A 13,239-nucleotide genomic window follows, 5' to 3' on the forward strand; every position below is an offset into this window, starting at 1 on the left:
TACTGCCCTAGTTACTGTAATGCCCCATAGTAGTGCCCTAGTTACTGTTATGCCCCATAGTACTTCCCTAGTTACTGTTATGCCCCATAGTACTGCCCTAGTTACTGTTATGTACCATAGTAGTGCCCTAGTTACTGTTATGCCCCATAGTAGTGCCCTAGTTACTGTTATGCCCCATAGTAGTGCCCTAGTTACTGTTATGCCCCATAGTACTTCCCTAGTTACTGTTATGCCCCATAGTACTTCCCTAGTTACTGTTATGCCCCATAGTACTGCCCTAGTTACTGTTATGCCCCATAGTACTGCACTAGTTACTGTTATGCCCCATAGTACTGCCCTAGTTACTGTTATGCCCCATAGTACTTCCCTAGTTACTGTTATGCCCCATAGTACTTCCCTAGTTACTGTTATGCCCCATAGTACTCCCCTAGTTTATGGTATGAACCTCTGTAGTTCCCATGTTTACATGATGTCACATTGTAGGGCTGCCCTATATGATTTCACATGTTATAGTTGTTATTATGCCACATGATAGTGCCCTCCACATGAGCAGAGCAGATTATAAAGACAGAGCAGCTCCCATTGGAGCTGTTCCTGGTGATAGAATAGCCATTCGCCATCCGTCGCCAGTCGATGAAAGGGGGCACGCGCGCATGAGATGCTCACGTGCCCTGTTCTGTCAGAGCCCTCTGCCACCCTCAGCAGCTCCCCCCGTAGACCCTCCCAGCTGCCCCCAGCTCTCCCCGATCCCCGTCTGTCTCCCTGAAGCGGAGACGGGCAGGGAAACCGATCCCTGTCGCCGTGCTGACAGGATCACACGTGCATCCCTGTTAGATGGAGCGCTTGTCCACCAGCCTGCGCCAGCTCAGGGAATCTAGCGATTGGTCAGGCTGGCTTGGAGGCGCTCCATCTTTACCTCATTACATTGGCCTCCAGTTTATATTATGCCACAGTACCGTGCCCCGACCACTATAACATCCAGTACACAATCCTGTCACAGAAAATGTCACACAGTACAGGCTGAGCAGTGGATCCTGCCCAATTGCTTAGCAAGAAAATCTGTGAATTAGAATGCATTTTTTTTTAACCTGGGTCCAGACCGCTAGGCCGCTGGGCCCCGTAAAAGTGGCTCCCATTGCACACACTTTAGTTATGCCCATGCATGGTGCCTCTATTTTGTGGGAGAACTGAGGAGAGGGACTCTGTCTTTTGACGGGAATTTCCTAGCCTCAGTGACTAAGGGGGAGATTCTCTAAGAATCTCCGCCCCCCTTCGCCGCCCATCGCATATTTAATTATCGCATATGCTGTAACATATGCGATAATTAAGGCAAAGGACAGCTCTTGCGTTAAGAGCTGTCCTTTGCGGTGAGAGTCGCCGGGTCCCAGCAGGTCCCGGCGGCTCCCCCCTCCCTCCCACACCCGGCGCTGCTGCTGCGCCGGGCTCTCCTCCTCCCTGCACCCGGAAGAGGATCAGTGCAGGGAGGAGGTCACAGGTCCGGGCAGCACTGCGCTGTGCTGCCCGGACACAGGTGAGGGGGGAGGGGTCGATGCGGGGCGGCGGGGGGGCGGCGGGGGGGCGGCGCGGGGCGGCAGAGGGTTGCGATAGAAGCCCATTGCCTTCTATGGGGCATCGACAGATTTTTCTGGCGATGCCCCCCGCCGCGGTAACCCGGCGGGGGATGCTTACAGCATCCCAAAATGCAGTAAAAACCCTGTTAACGGGGTTTTTACCGCATTTTTAGCTTAGAGAATCTCCCCCAGAGTCTGTGTAGTCTTAAGGAATACTCAGCCGGCTGAAGACAAGATTTTACCTGCAAAAAACTAAAAAATTACGTTCCTCGCAACCAAATTCTAATTATCTGTGCTCCCAATTCCTGTGGTATTCAATGTATACAAAACGGTCACAAAAATATCCGGTACTGCAGTGATAGGGACCTTGGCTAATCTCCAGAGGGGTGTGGCTAGCTGGGCCATGGTTTTTATTTACCATTAGAGGGTATACATAGTAAATACTGTTATTGTGTATGCATGGTAATGTGCCAGATCAATAATGACAATGCACTGTAGAAAGTACACCATTGCCCCAAGAGGAAGCAGGGCTCCCAGGCCCCTACTATATATGTATTTTATTTCATAGTAATCGCCCACAAAGGGCCAGTGATGGAAGCTAATGCAGCTGCGGGGGCGGTTTTGTCTGCAACGCAACTGCTGATATCAGAAAAAGAAGCTGCCATCCAAAAATGAAGAGACCGGAGCGACTGGGACTCATTCACAATTGCATACGCAAACGCATCCGAATAACAAACATATTTGGTGAAAAAGCCACTGGCTGCACGCCTGGTGTGGCCAGGTTGCGATGTCCGTGGCACGTCACACGTGGCTGTTTGGTGCAAATTGAGTATAGTTGTATGTGGACAAAGCTGGGAAAGTCACCAAAGCTTTGGAGTACAATTTTGTTATTATTGTACAATACCTATGTTATTTTACTAGTCTGTCGGATTAATTACATTTTCTGAAATATTCCAAAACACAATGAACGGTTCCTCATTTATTGGAACAAAACGTTTTCTCAAATTAAGTGCAAATCATGTTGAAATATAATAATTCCCTAGACCAATTAAATGTATTTTTGTTTTACATTTAATGACTACCGGCTCTGCACTTTGCTGCGGCAGATAGAACAGGGAGTTATGTATCAAGTCGTGGAGAGAAATTAAGTACTAGCCAATCAGCTTTTAGCTGTTTTTTAACAGGTCATGAAGGAAATATGACAGTAAGTAGCTAATTTCACCGGTACTTTATCTCTCTCCACTTTACTCCAAGGCTTGAAACATATCTTCTAGAAGCTCTTGTTTGAATCTTTTTTTAAATAATAGTTATAACACATTTGTGTCTTACAGGGCAGGAATGACTGAGCACCACTCACTTCAAATTCAAGATGAACTCCTGCAAGTACATGGACAAGGACATTGAAGGTAGAGGGGCCAAGATGCCAAAACATGCACAAAACACGTCCGTTGTGGTTACAAATCGTACCATGGTGACAGCAGAACCGCAAAAAAAGCGGCGGCAGAGATATGTGGAGAAGGACGGGAAATGTAACGTTCACCATGGGAATGTCCGGGAAACATACAGGTATCTGACAGACATATTCACCACCTTGGTGGACCTCAAATGGAGGTTTAACCTGCTGGTGTTTACTATGGTCTATACCACTACATGGATTTTCTTTGGATTTATTTGGTGGCTCATTGCCTACATCCGTGGAGACCTGGACCACATTGAGGACTCAACATGGACGCCTTGTGTTGACAAGTTGAACGGTTTTGTATCTGCGTTCCTCTTCTCTATTGAGACCGAGACCACCATAGGGTATGGGTACAGGGTCATCACGGACAAGTGTCCAGAGGGAATTGTTCTCCTGCTGGTCCAAGCCATTCTGGGCTCCATAGTCAATGCTTTCATGGTGGGCTGCATGTTTGTGAAGATCTCTCAGCCAAAGAAGCGGGCAGAGACCCTCATGTTCTCTAATATGGCCGTTATCTCTGTGAGGGACGGGAAGCTGTGTCTGATGTTCCGGGTGGGAGACCTGAGAAATTCCCACATTGTCGAAGCCTCTATCAGAGCCAAGCTGATCAAGTCTAAACAAACCAAGGAAGGAGAGTTTATCCCTCTCAATCAGACAGACCTCAATGTGGGCTTTGATACCGGGGATGATCGCCTCTTCCTCGTCTCCCCTCTCATCATCTGCCACGAGTTCAGCGAGCAGAGTCCATTCTGGGAAATGTCCAGGGATCAACTGGGAAAAGAAGAGTTTGAGATTGTGGTCATCTTGGAAGGCATGGTGGAAGCCACAGGTGAGATAGAATATGCAACCAATTTGTCTAATAGACTGAACGCTCCAGCCAGTGGTGGTTCTTCGGTCAACTCAGTCCATCTTGGAAATACTGTATATACTTAGTACACAAATGGAGCCTTGCCTTTCACCCTCATCTCAAAACTTTATCCCATTTGCCCTCATGTGACTCGCTCTGATCTGTGCCCCCCTTCCCCTCAAATTTCCACCGCTCTCTCTCCAAACTATGCAATGGCTCCCAGGGCCCTTCCTGCCCATTGTCTTCCCTTCCAGACCTAATCAGACTCAAGCCTCGAAGGATTGAGACATCCGATGAAATCATGCCTCAGTGCGAGAGTCTATGCTGCTAGCCCCTATTGTGCTCATTATGGCATCTCTAACACACCACTATTATCTGATCTGCCGCTATCACACCTGCACTGTTACACATGTTATGGGCCAGTACATCTGTGCAAGAGGCTTCTGTGTACTCCTGACGCCTCCTGCTGAGCTCATATGTGTAATTTCCATGTATCCTTTAAACAAATATCAGACATTTTGGAAAGTTGGCCAATAGAATAGCGTCCAAGTTCATTAAAACTCAGAAGCTTTCGGCCGCTAAAATGTTGGATCCAGATGGTTTGTCCATGTAACACATACAACTTGGCCAATGTAATGGGAGCAAAGGTTGAAAGTTAAACATAAAACAGCTGTATAAAGTCAGACATAATTAGAGCTGGTTTGTTGGGTGTAGCGCATTGGTTCCCAAGTCTCGTCCTTAAGTACCCCCAACAGTGCACGTTTTCCAGGTCTCCACACAGAATCACAGGTGACATAATTAGCTCCACCTGTGGATCTTTTAAACCTGGAAAACATGCACTGTTGGGGGTACTTGAAGACCAGGGTTAGTTGGGAACCACTGGTGTAGATGCTTAAAAATGCTAAATATCCTTTTTCTGTCAAAATACCTCATGCCATTGATCTGGGATTTTTTTCCCTATTAAATGCATCTTTTGCACAATGAATGCTAATCAGAAGTATAATCAAATGTAATTGTGACTGTATCTGCATATACCAAAAAGCAAGTTTCTCTGAGAAATAACCCTTGCGCTATCTGCAGCCTGGAATATCGTTGATAACGTATAAATCACCTTCCATACACAATATACACAAATACAAGAAACAATACCAACTTAATCCTGGGCGCTGATGGGAGTATTTTTCGCAATTTTTTTCCTCTTATTCAGAGTATTACCCAAAAATGAAAAGACAAAAAAAGGGGGATACAATAGTGTGATATTATTTTTCACAACAGATTATCTCTAAAATAGAAATAATAATTTGGGGTATTGAGACCTGTACCCTTTATGTTTGTCTACTATAAAAAGCAGACATAAAGAGCGGTAACGTCACCGGTCGGTCATCAATACATCCAGATGGATCGAAATGTCTACAGGCAAATAAGGCAAAGATTTTATATCCCAGGCGTCCCCGGAGCCTTTGTCCAGTCAGAGTCCAGTGTTGTCCACCTTCTCTCCACTCCAACGCGTTTCAAAACCCAAATGTTTTTTTTATCAAGGCATGTGTAGATACACACCCTATTCCCCTATTTATACCCCAAATGGGGATAACCTTTTTCCAAACACGGATTATCTAACATCGATGTTAGATACTCCGTGTCTGAAAATAGGTTATCCCCATTTGGGGTATAAATAGGGGAATAGGGTGTGTATGTACACATGCCTTGATAAAGACAATCCTGTAGACAATTTTACTCGAATCCATCTGGATGTATTGATGACCGACCGGTGACGATACCGCTCCTGTATAAGCGATTTATGTCTGCTATTTATAGTAGACCAACATAAAGGGTACGGGTCTCAATACCCCAAATTATTATTTCTATTTTAGAGATAATCTGTTGTGAAAAATAATATCACACTATTGTATCCCCCTTTTTTGTCTTTTCAATTTTGGGTAATACTCTGAATAAGAGGAAAAAAATTGTGTCTGCATATAATATGTTTTGCTACAGTGTTTCCCAACGAAACAGTGCAACACTGTTTGGTATGTGCATACCAAATAGTATTACATTGTTTGGTGGGGAAACACTGTAGCAGAACAGATACAGTTGCAATTCCATACAGAATATAGGCATGCTGCATGTCATTTTACATATAAAGTATACTGTAGTCAGAATCCGAAATAGCGACTCCCGGATCTATGAGTCGTCTCCTATATGCCTTTATTACACAAATAACATAAACCCCTTGGTCATTACTTACCCTTCTGTGCTTCACTTTATACCTCTCCACGGCTTTAATACATCTCCTTAACATTGATTCTTTATCCATATTTCTGAGATCAGAATATTATGAACCCATATTTTGAAGCATTAAATACAGACGCGATGCAGACCCCCCCCCATCAAAAAATTATAGTACTAATTAAACCCATAATTTCCTACTTTCCATGAATGGTCGGGTAACTATTTGGTTAAAAATTGGAGTATGCTGGAAGATTACAGTAGAAGCCTGGTTTCCAAATCAACACTGACCTCTGGTGTATACAGTAGGAACTGCATCCCTAAGTGGATTCTGATATTTATTACTCAAATTATTATCATCTGTGTCTGCGGCACAGTACACATGGCATTGACAGTGCACATTAGCAGATTTAAAGAGATGAATACACAATATAGACAATGTATACTATAACAGCTACAAGTTAACAGACTGCATCACAAATCAAGCAAATAAAGACATTTCTGAGAACAGTAGGCCTGATACAGGAACAGTTTATAGCACTTTCAATACATTATATATATTTTTTTTTTAACCTAAATGCTCATTGCCAAGGGTTTCTTGCTCATTGCCAGAGGTTTTTTTGCCATTTGCTGGGTTTCACACTTGTTGCCAGGGCGTAACATGCTTGTTGCCAGGATATTAGATGGCGGTTGCCAATGGTTTCATGTTCATTGACAGGGGTTTCATTCTCATTGTCATGAGGTTACATGCTTGTTACCCGGGGTTTATGCTCATTGCCAGGGGGGTAACATGCTCGTCCACAGAGGGTTTACATGCTTGTTAACACAGGGGTTAAATGCTCCTTAACAGGATGTTTCAAGCTCACAGTGCACCTGCACTCCCGAAATCCAGCACTTCCAGGTAACACTGTACGCACTGCGCTCCCCTGAGGTCCAGTATTACTTCTAGCGTCTGTCTCCAACAAGGCAGCGGCCATTTCTATTGAGCCATTTTAGCAGATTCCATGGAATCTGTTGCAACACCGCAGCCCTGCGGCACCGGGACACCCCCATATCACTGTATGACAGGTGGCCCAGAATGTGAAGCGGCTTGGCCAGCCCTGGTCTCTCTGTGCGACTGGTCCAGCCCATAACACCATTGCTCCTTCTGGCATTTGCCAGAAGTGCCAGATGGCCAGTCCAGCCCTGGTTACTGAGACAAAGCTTCTTCATCCACATTGGAAGCTACAGCCAGACAGAACATCTGCACTTTGTGCTGATGCGAGTGATGGTGGCACTTATTTTGGATATTTCAGATATCCAACTCTCCGCTACATCCCGCCAAAGGTTAATGGTAGATTTAAGAGTAGACATTAACCAGCTTTCTCTATTTCTTTTTTTGCAGGCATGACGTGTCAAGCTCGAAGTTCCTACGTGGAGAGAGAGGTCCTCTGGGGCCACCGATTCATGCCTGTCCTCACTCTGGAAGAAGGCTTCTATGAAGTAGACTATGATACATTTCACAACACTGACGAGACGCCAACCCCTACATGCAGCGCCAAAGAGCTGGCTGAACTCAACGACAAGGATGAGGCCTTGCAACTCATATCTGCCAACAGCAAGGGCAATCAGACGGTGGACAGTGACCTTCAGGATGGCTCAGAGATAGAGGATGCACCTGTACTTTCCAATGGGGACATAAGTAAAATACTGATGGATGGTTGTGAGTGAAAAAAAAATAATTTTACGGCAGATTTGTATAAGAAGTACATGACATATTTGCCAGCAATATACGGCTGCTGCCTCTGGTATCTCCGCTGACGTGACTGGTATCTTCGTGGGCCATGAAGATGACATTGGTGAAACCAACTCATTAAACTTCTAAGCACAGGGGAAACAGCCATATGTAGACGGTGCCAAGATACACGGGACTTCTGTAGCTCGTGACTCGATGATGTCACCAGATTCTAGTTCATTGATTGGCTGAATATAAGTTAATTGCACAAAATGGCTGCCTTGAGTTTGTGTAGGCAGAACGTGGACTATGAGGAGCTAGAACGTGCCATCCAGGTGCCTCAAATCTATTCTACTGTTTCAGAGGACTCCTCGTGTCACCTGGGACATCCACATCACTGTTATAGGGACACTACCCGTCACTGTTATGTGCTTTATTTGCAAACTGTGCATATTCTTCATGGCTATTATATCATTATATGTTACTGTTCTCCAACTGGGCTGAGAAGAGATGTCAATGCAATATATATGGTGGTTCACAGAAGTGTGCGGACTGAGAGGAGATTTGCCTGACTCCCACCTGGCAACACCAGTTACCAATCTAAGAAGTAGTATACTTTACTAAAGTGCTGGTTTTTAGAATTGGAGCAACCAATCAGATTGTACTTATCTATCTAGCAGTTTCAACAAGATAATAGCTAGAATTTGATTGGTTACTGGGGCAACAACTCCACTTTTAAAAACCCACCTTTTAGTAAATATACCCCTAAGGACAAATTTAACAACAAGTGATATTCTATGTATTTTTTTGTTTGTTACTAATCTTAATGGTGCTCCAACCAATCAGCTCCTAGGAGATTAGATGGTGCACCAACCAATCCGCTCCTAGAAGACGTGGAGCCGGGCAGGACAATGCACCCCTCTGTCCGTCCATCCCCATGATGATGACCTGCAGAATGAGGCACGCTCTTGTGTCTACTCCACCCTTCATCAGGATTGCCCTTACTCCACCCCGCTGCCTGCGCACAGCGCTGCTTCACACACCTAGGGATCCTACACAAGGCACACAGCTGGCCTAGATCTGTATTCACCCCCCAGAGCGGGACATCATTGAATATGCTGGTGTTGGCAATGGGGGGAGGGGGGGGGGCATTCGGGTACAAAATCCCAGCAATCTGTGCCCTGGTGGTCAGGATTCCGACAGCGGCATCCTGACAGTCAAAATTCTGATGGATTCTGGAAAATATTTAAACCCTACCCCAAACCATAAACCACCCATTTCACAGCCTAACCTTAACTGTCCACTCTTGCAGTTTAACCCTTATCCTCCCCCTAGTGCCTAACCCCTCTCTCTGCAGCCTAACCAATCCAATGCCCATCACTCCCTCCCCTGTAGCCTAAACCTAACCTTCTCTTTCAGCCTAACCCTAACCTCCCCTCCGCTGTTAACCAGTGTTTATCCCTAACCACACACCACACGCAGCCTAACCAGTGCCTATCCCTCCTCCTTCAGACTAACCCTAACCAGTGTCGTACTTCAACCCCCACACACACACACACACACACAGCTAACCAGTGCCTATGCCTAACTCCCCCGAACACACACACACACACAGCTAACCAGTGCCTATGCCAAACCCCCCCGAACACACACACACACACAACCACCACCACCACCTGCAGTCTAACCTTAACTAATCCCTCCTGAAGTCTAACCCCCTTAGTTAACCATCTGGATTACCTTGTTGGTATTCTGACTGTGGGGATCCTAACCACATCCCAGGTACGCAGAAGAACCTAATAAGTGGCTTCCATAGTAATAAAAGAAAGCTATATGTATTTGTGCTTCATTATAACACACCAGCATCAGTCCTAATAATACCATCACCAGCTGAATAAATAAGGGGGGGGGGGGACACTTTTCCGGGATCTCACTAGTTGCATGAAAAAATGTATTGAGCGAATCATGGAAAGTGTTTTATTGTCTGTTCTTAGATACGTTTTAAATTATTTTTTTTACCTATCTACTTATGACCTTAGTCATAAAAGTAATGCATCACAAAACACATAACACTTGTAATTAAGGCTCAACCCCCCCCCCCCCCCCCCAGGTTGCTCCTTGGAATCACCAAAAGTCATCCTACTCCAAAAGCACAAAGCCGACATCTCCGTACAACCAGCAACATATCACCCTTAATACCGATTGACACTTTCCTTAGATGATCCTGATTCTGACACATTCCGCCTTTGTCGGTCTTGTGTCTTGTGTCTGCGAGGTCATGTTAATGCCGCTACAAAGTCCTTCCCTGGTGTCCAAATGTACAAGGCTTGTGATTCCCACTGGCAGTGTCCGTAGACATTGAAACACCACCATCAAAACTTTCCCCAGCCCTATGGCAGGGTCAGTTTCTCGGTCGGGGTATGCCGCGTCACCGCAAGCTTCCAAGCCCCCAAACGTCATCAGTCATTCGCTGACAGTCTGATGGAGTACTGCATCCTGTGCCATAGAATGAGTCTTGTGACACAGGATGCAGTGTGTCACCATCAGGGGTGTAAGTGGAAATTTTGTGCCCCCCCTGCTAAAAGGTTTCTCCCCCCCCCCTCCATACATTCATAATCATTTTATATACATGCCCATTGCCAGAGGTTACATGCTCATTGCAATAGGATTCATTCATACCAGAGTGATGCATTCCCGAAATCTGGCACTTTCGGGTAATTCTATATGAGCTAAACTTCCCTAGAGGTCAAGTAGAATCTCTGGCATTTGTCTCCTCCTAGGTGGCGGCCATTTTTGGAGGGCCTTTTTCCAGCAGATTCCATATGTACAGTCAGACTGCATGAAACCTGCATAAAACAGGCCCCAGCACCCAAAAGCTACCACCTGGTCTGCAGGGGTATTGCTATCCCACTGGGCATTGGACTGTCAGTGAATGACTCCCTGATGCCACTTGGAAGCTTGCGGAGATGGTGGCCATACAAAAGCTAAGGAACATCGGTATCTTAATTAGCCACTATATGTCTGTGCATCTGATTAGCCACCACCCTGACCAGTCCCATCTAGGAACTCCCCATACATTTCTGCTACCTAACATGCAGGATGCATGCGCAGTGAGACTCAGAAGCATGCACAGATGAAAATCATTGCTCTACTCCATCCGACATTGTCATTGAGTACAACTCAGAATATGAGGCGCTTGCTGCCTGGCAAAGTTATATTATGGCAAGACGATAATATATATTGGGAATCAGCATATGACTATAACGAGACTGTTATAGGAACCGCTGAACCAACACCTTCACTTCCCCTGTATAAGATATACTGCATTAGCCATCTTAATGCATGGGCTTACTGGCCAGCTGCCCTAAGGCCCAACAAATCAGAGGGAAACATTCTCTTACTGGCTGTCAGCTGCTAATTGCTGGATGACTGATAGAAGGTGGAGATGCACCACAGGAAGTAATGATTTTTTTAAACTGAAGTAGGGGCCCCAGTGCATTGCTGTGGCTAGGGCCCACAATGCCTTTAAGACGGCCCTGAGCTTAGTGATGATTTGCAAATCAAGGTTTTTGCATAACCGCAGTAACAGAGTATAACCAAGTTTGTGGGTGCAAATTTCTATTTCAACACAAGATGGCAGCAGAGCTCCTACAGGGTCTATGGAAACCTTCACAAAGGGAATGAAGTAGGAAACGTTTTCCATTATCTCTCATAGCGGTCCACCTCCTTTCACCAGCCATTCTATTTCATATATACTACACTGTGAATATAAATAAATAATATTGCTAAGCGCATATAACTTGTCCATCCTATATATGTTTGTGTCCAGGAGTTGATCAAAATAAAATTTAGTATATAATAGACAATGTGATGTGTTGTTATTACAGGTGTGGCCAATGAGGGGAAGCTCTCACAAGTGAATTGAGGAAATAAAATATAATAAGTTTGTGAAAGTGCAGAACGGAACTAGAACCATGAATGCAAGTTGCATGATTGGAAGCAATGGATAGGATCAAGTTATACTTACGATAATTCCGTGTCTTCCGATCCACTCCATGGCAGCCATTACTCGGGGTTATTCCCTCTTCTCCCAGGTTTAGACAGGAAGACTTTACCTCTGCCCACTCTGGGTATACATCCTTCCCTTCCTCTTCCTCCTGAAGTCTTATGAGTGTCTCCTATATAAAGGATAATTACAGGGAGGGAAATCTAGGCTGCCGTGGAGTAGATCGGAAGAAACGGAATTATCGTAAGTATAATTTGATCCTTTCTTTTTTTTTTTTTTTAACAATATATTTATTAGATTTTTCCATATATTACAAAGTGAGATGGTTAAACATCCGATTTGTCACATGTTTCAAGATTTCAGTGGTTACATTTCACATATTTAAAGGTTTAACAAGAGATAGAAAAACCAACAAGTAAAAAGAACGTACATTCGGGGTATACAATGCCATATAATCTTCAGATCCCTTGTAATCTGGGGGGGTATATTATCCCGGTCCGATGTTTCTACTTATCTTTCCCTGAGAATGTCAGGGTGGATCTGGCTTTGCTATTGCTAAGCATATATACGTTTGGAATGTTAAACAATCCGGCGATAACCATAAAACATAAACCAAAGTAAACCAATTTGGGGGTGGGAGGGTGGAAAGATCAGGGAAGAGTAGGTAGGGGAGGAGGGGGGGGGGTGTCCGTCCTTGAGTCGTTCATACTTTGTTCTCTGATGCCTGCACCAGAGCCAATGTGAGCTAGGGTGTCAAAGGTCATTTTGGGAGTCTAACTGGCAGCTTTGTCTGTCTCTGCTTTATGTGTGCATATATGTAGCTACTTGTTATAACTCAAGATCTTTAGTTTTAGGAGTGGGCATCTTCTTCTTCTGATATCAGGGGGCCCCAACGTGCTTCAAAGCTGGTGTATCTGGCAGAGTGTACCTGTACATCAAATTTATCATAACTCATAGTACGTTGTAATGCGTTAATCAATTCCGTGAGGGATGGTGCGTTTTTAGACACCCAGTTCCTCATTATCTGCTTTCTTGCCATTGTTACCAATATGGTGAGGAAGGGGATATGCCCGGAAGTTCGAGCATCTAGATTCCATATATCAAAATTGGCAAACAAAAGCGGGTAAGGATGAATCGGAACTCTCAGGCCTATAGTTTCATAAATATAGTTCAGTATCTTATTCCAATATTTCTTTATATATCCACAGGTCCACAGATTGTGCATGAGAGTAGCGGAAGAAGCTCCGCATTTCAGGCACCTCCCTGATTCCTCCACATCGAAATGTCGTCTCTGAGCCTGTGATATATATGCCCGATATATTGTTTTTAGATGTGTTTCCTGCAATGCTGCTGACTTAATAATACGCATTGTTCTGTCAAAATATTTAAATAAAATATTATCATCTGTCAGAGTTG

The 13,239-nt window shown here is 44.7% G+C and overlaps 1 protein-coding gene across 1 annotated transcript; it reads left to right on the top strand.

The window, feature by feature from the left end:
- The first annotated feature begins 2,869 nt into the window (after positions 1–2,869).
- On the top strand, positions 2,870–9,411 carry LOC146042158 (G protein-activated inward rectifier potassium channel 4-like). Its single transcript, XM_083162080.1, has 2 exons — positions 2,870–3,859; positions 7,488–9,411. The coding sequence occupies exons 1-2, from the start codon at positions 2,941–2,943 to the stop codon at positions 7,811–7,813; spliced, it is 1,245 nt and encodes a 414-aa protein (XP_083018206.1). The 5' UTR covers positions 2,870–2,940; the 3' UTR covers positions 7,814–9,411.
- The last annotated feature ends 3,828 nt before the right edge of the window (positions 9,412–13,239 follow it).

Source organism: Crinia signifera, chromosome 19, assembly GCF_055691185.1.
Source record: "Crinia signifera chromosome 19, ASM5569118v1, whole genome shotgun sequence".
Taxonomy (NCBI): Eukaryota; Metazoa; Chordata; class Amphibia; order Anura; family Myobatrachidae; genus Crinia; species Crinia signifera.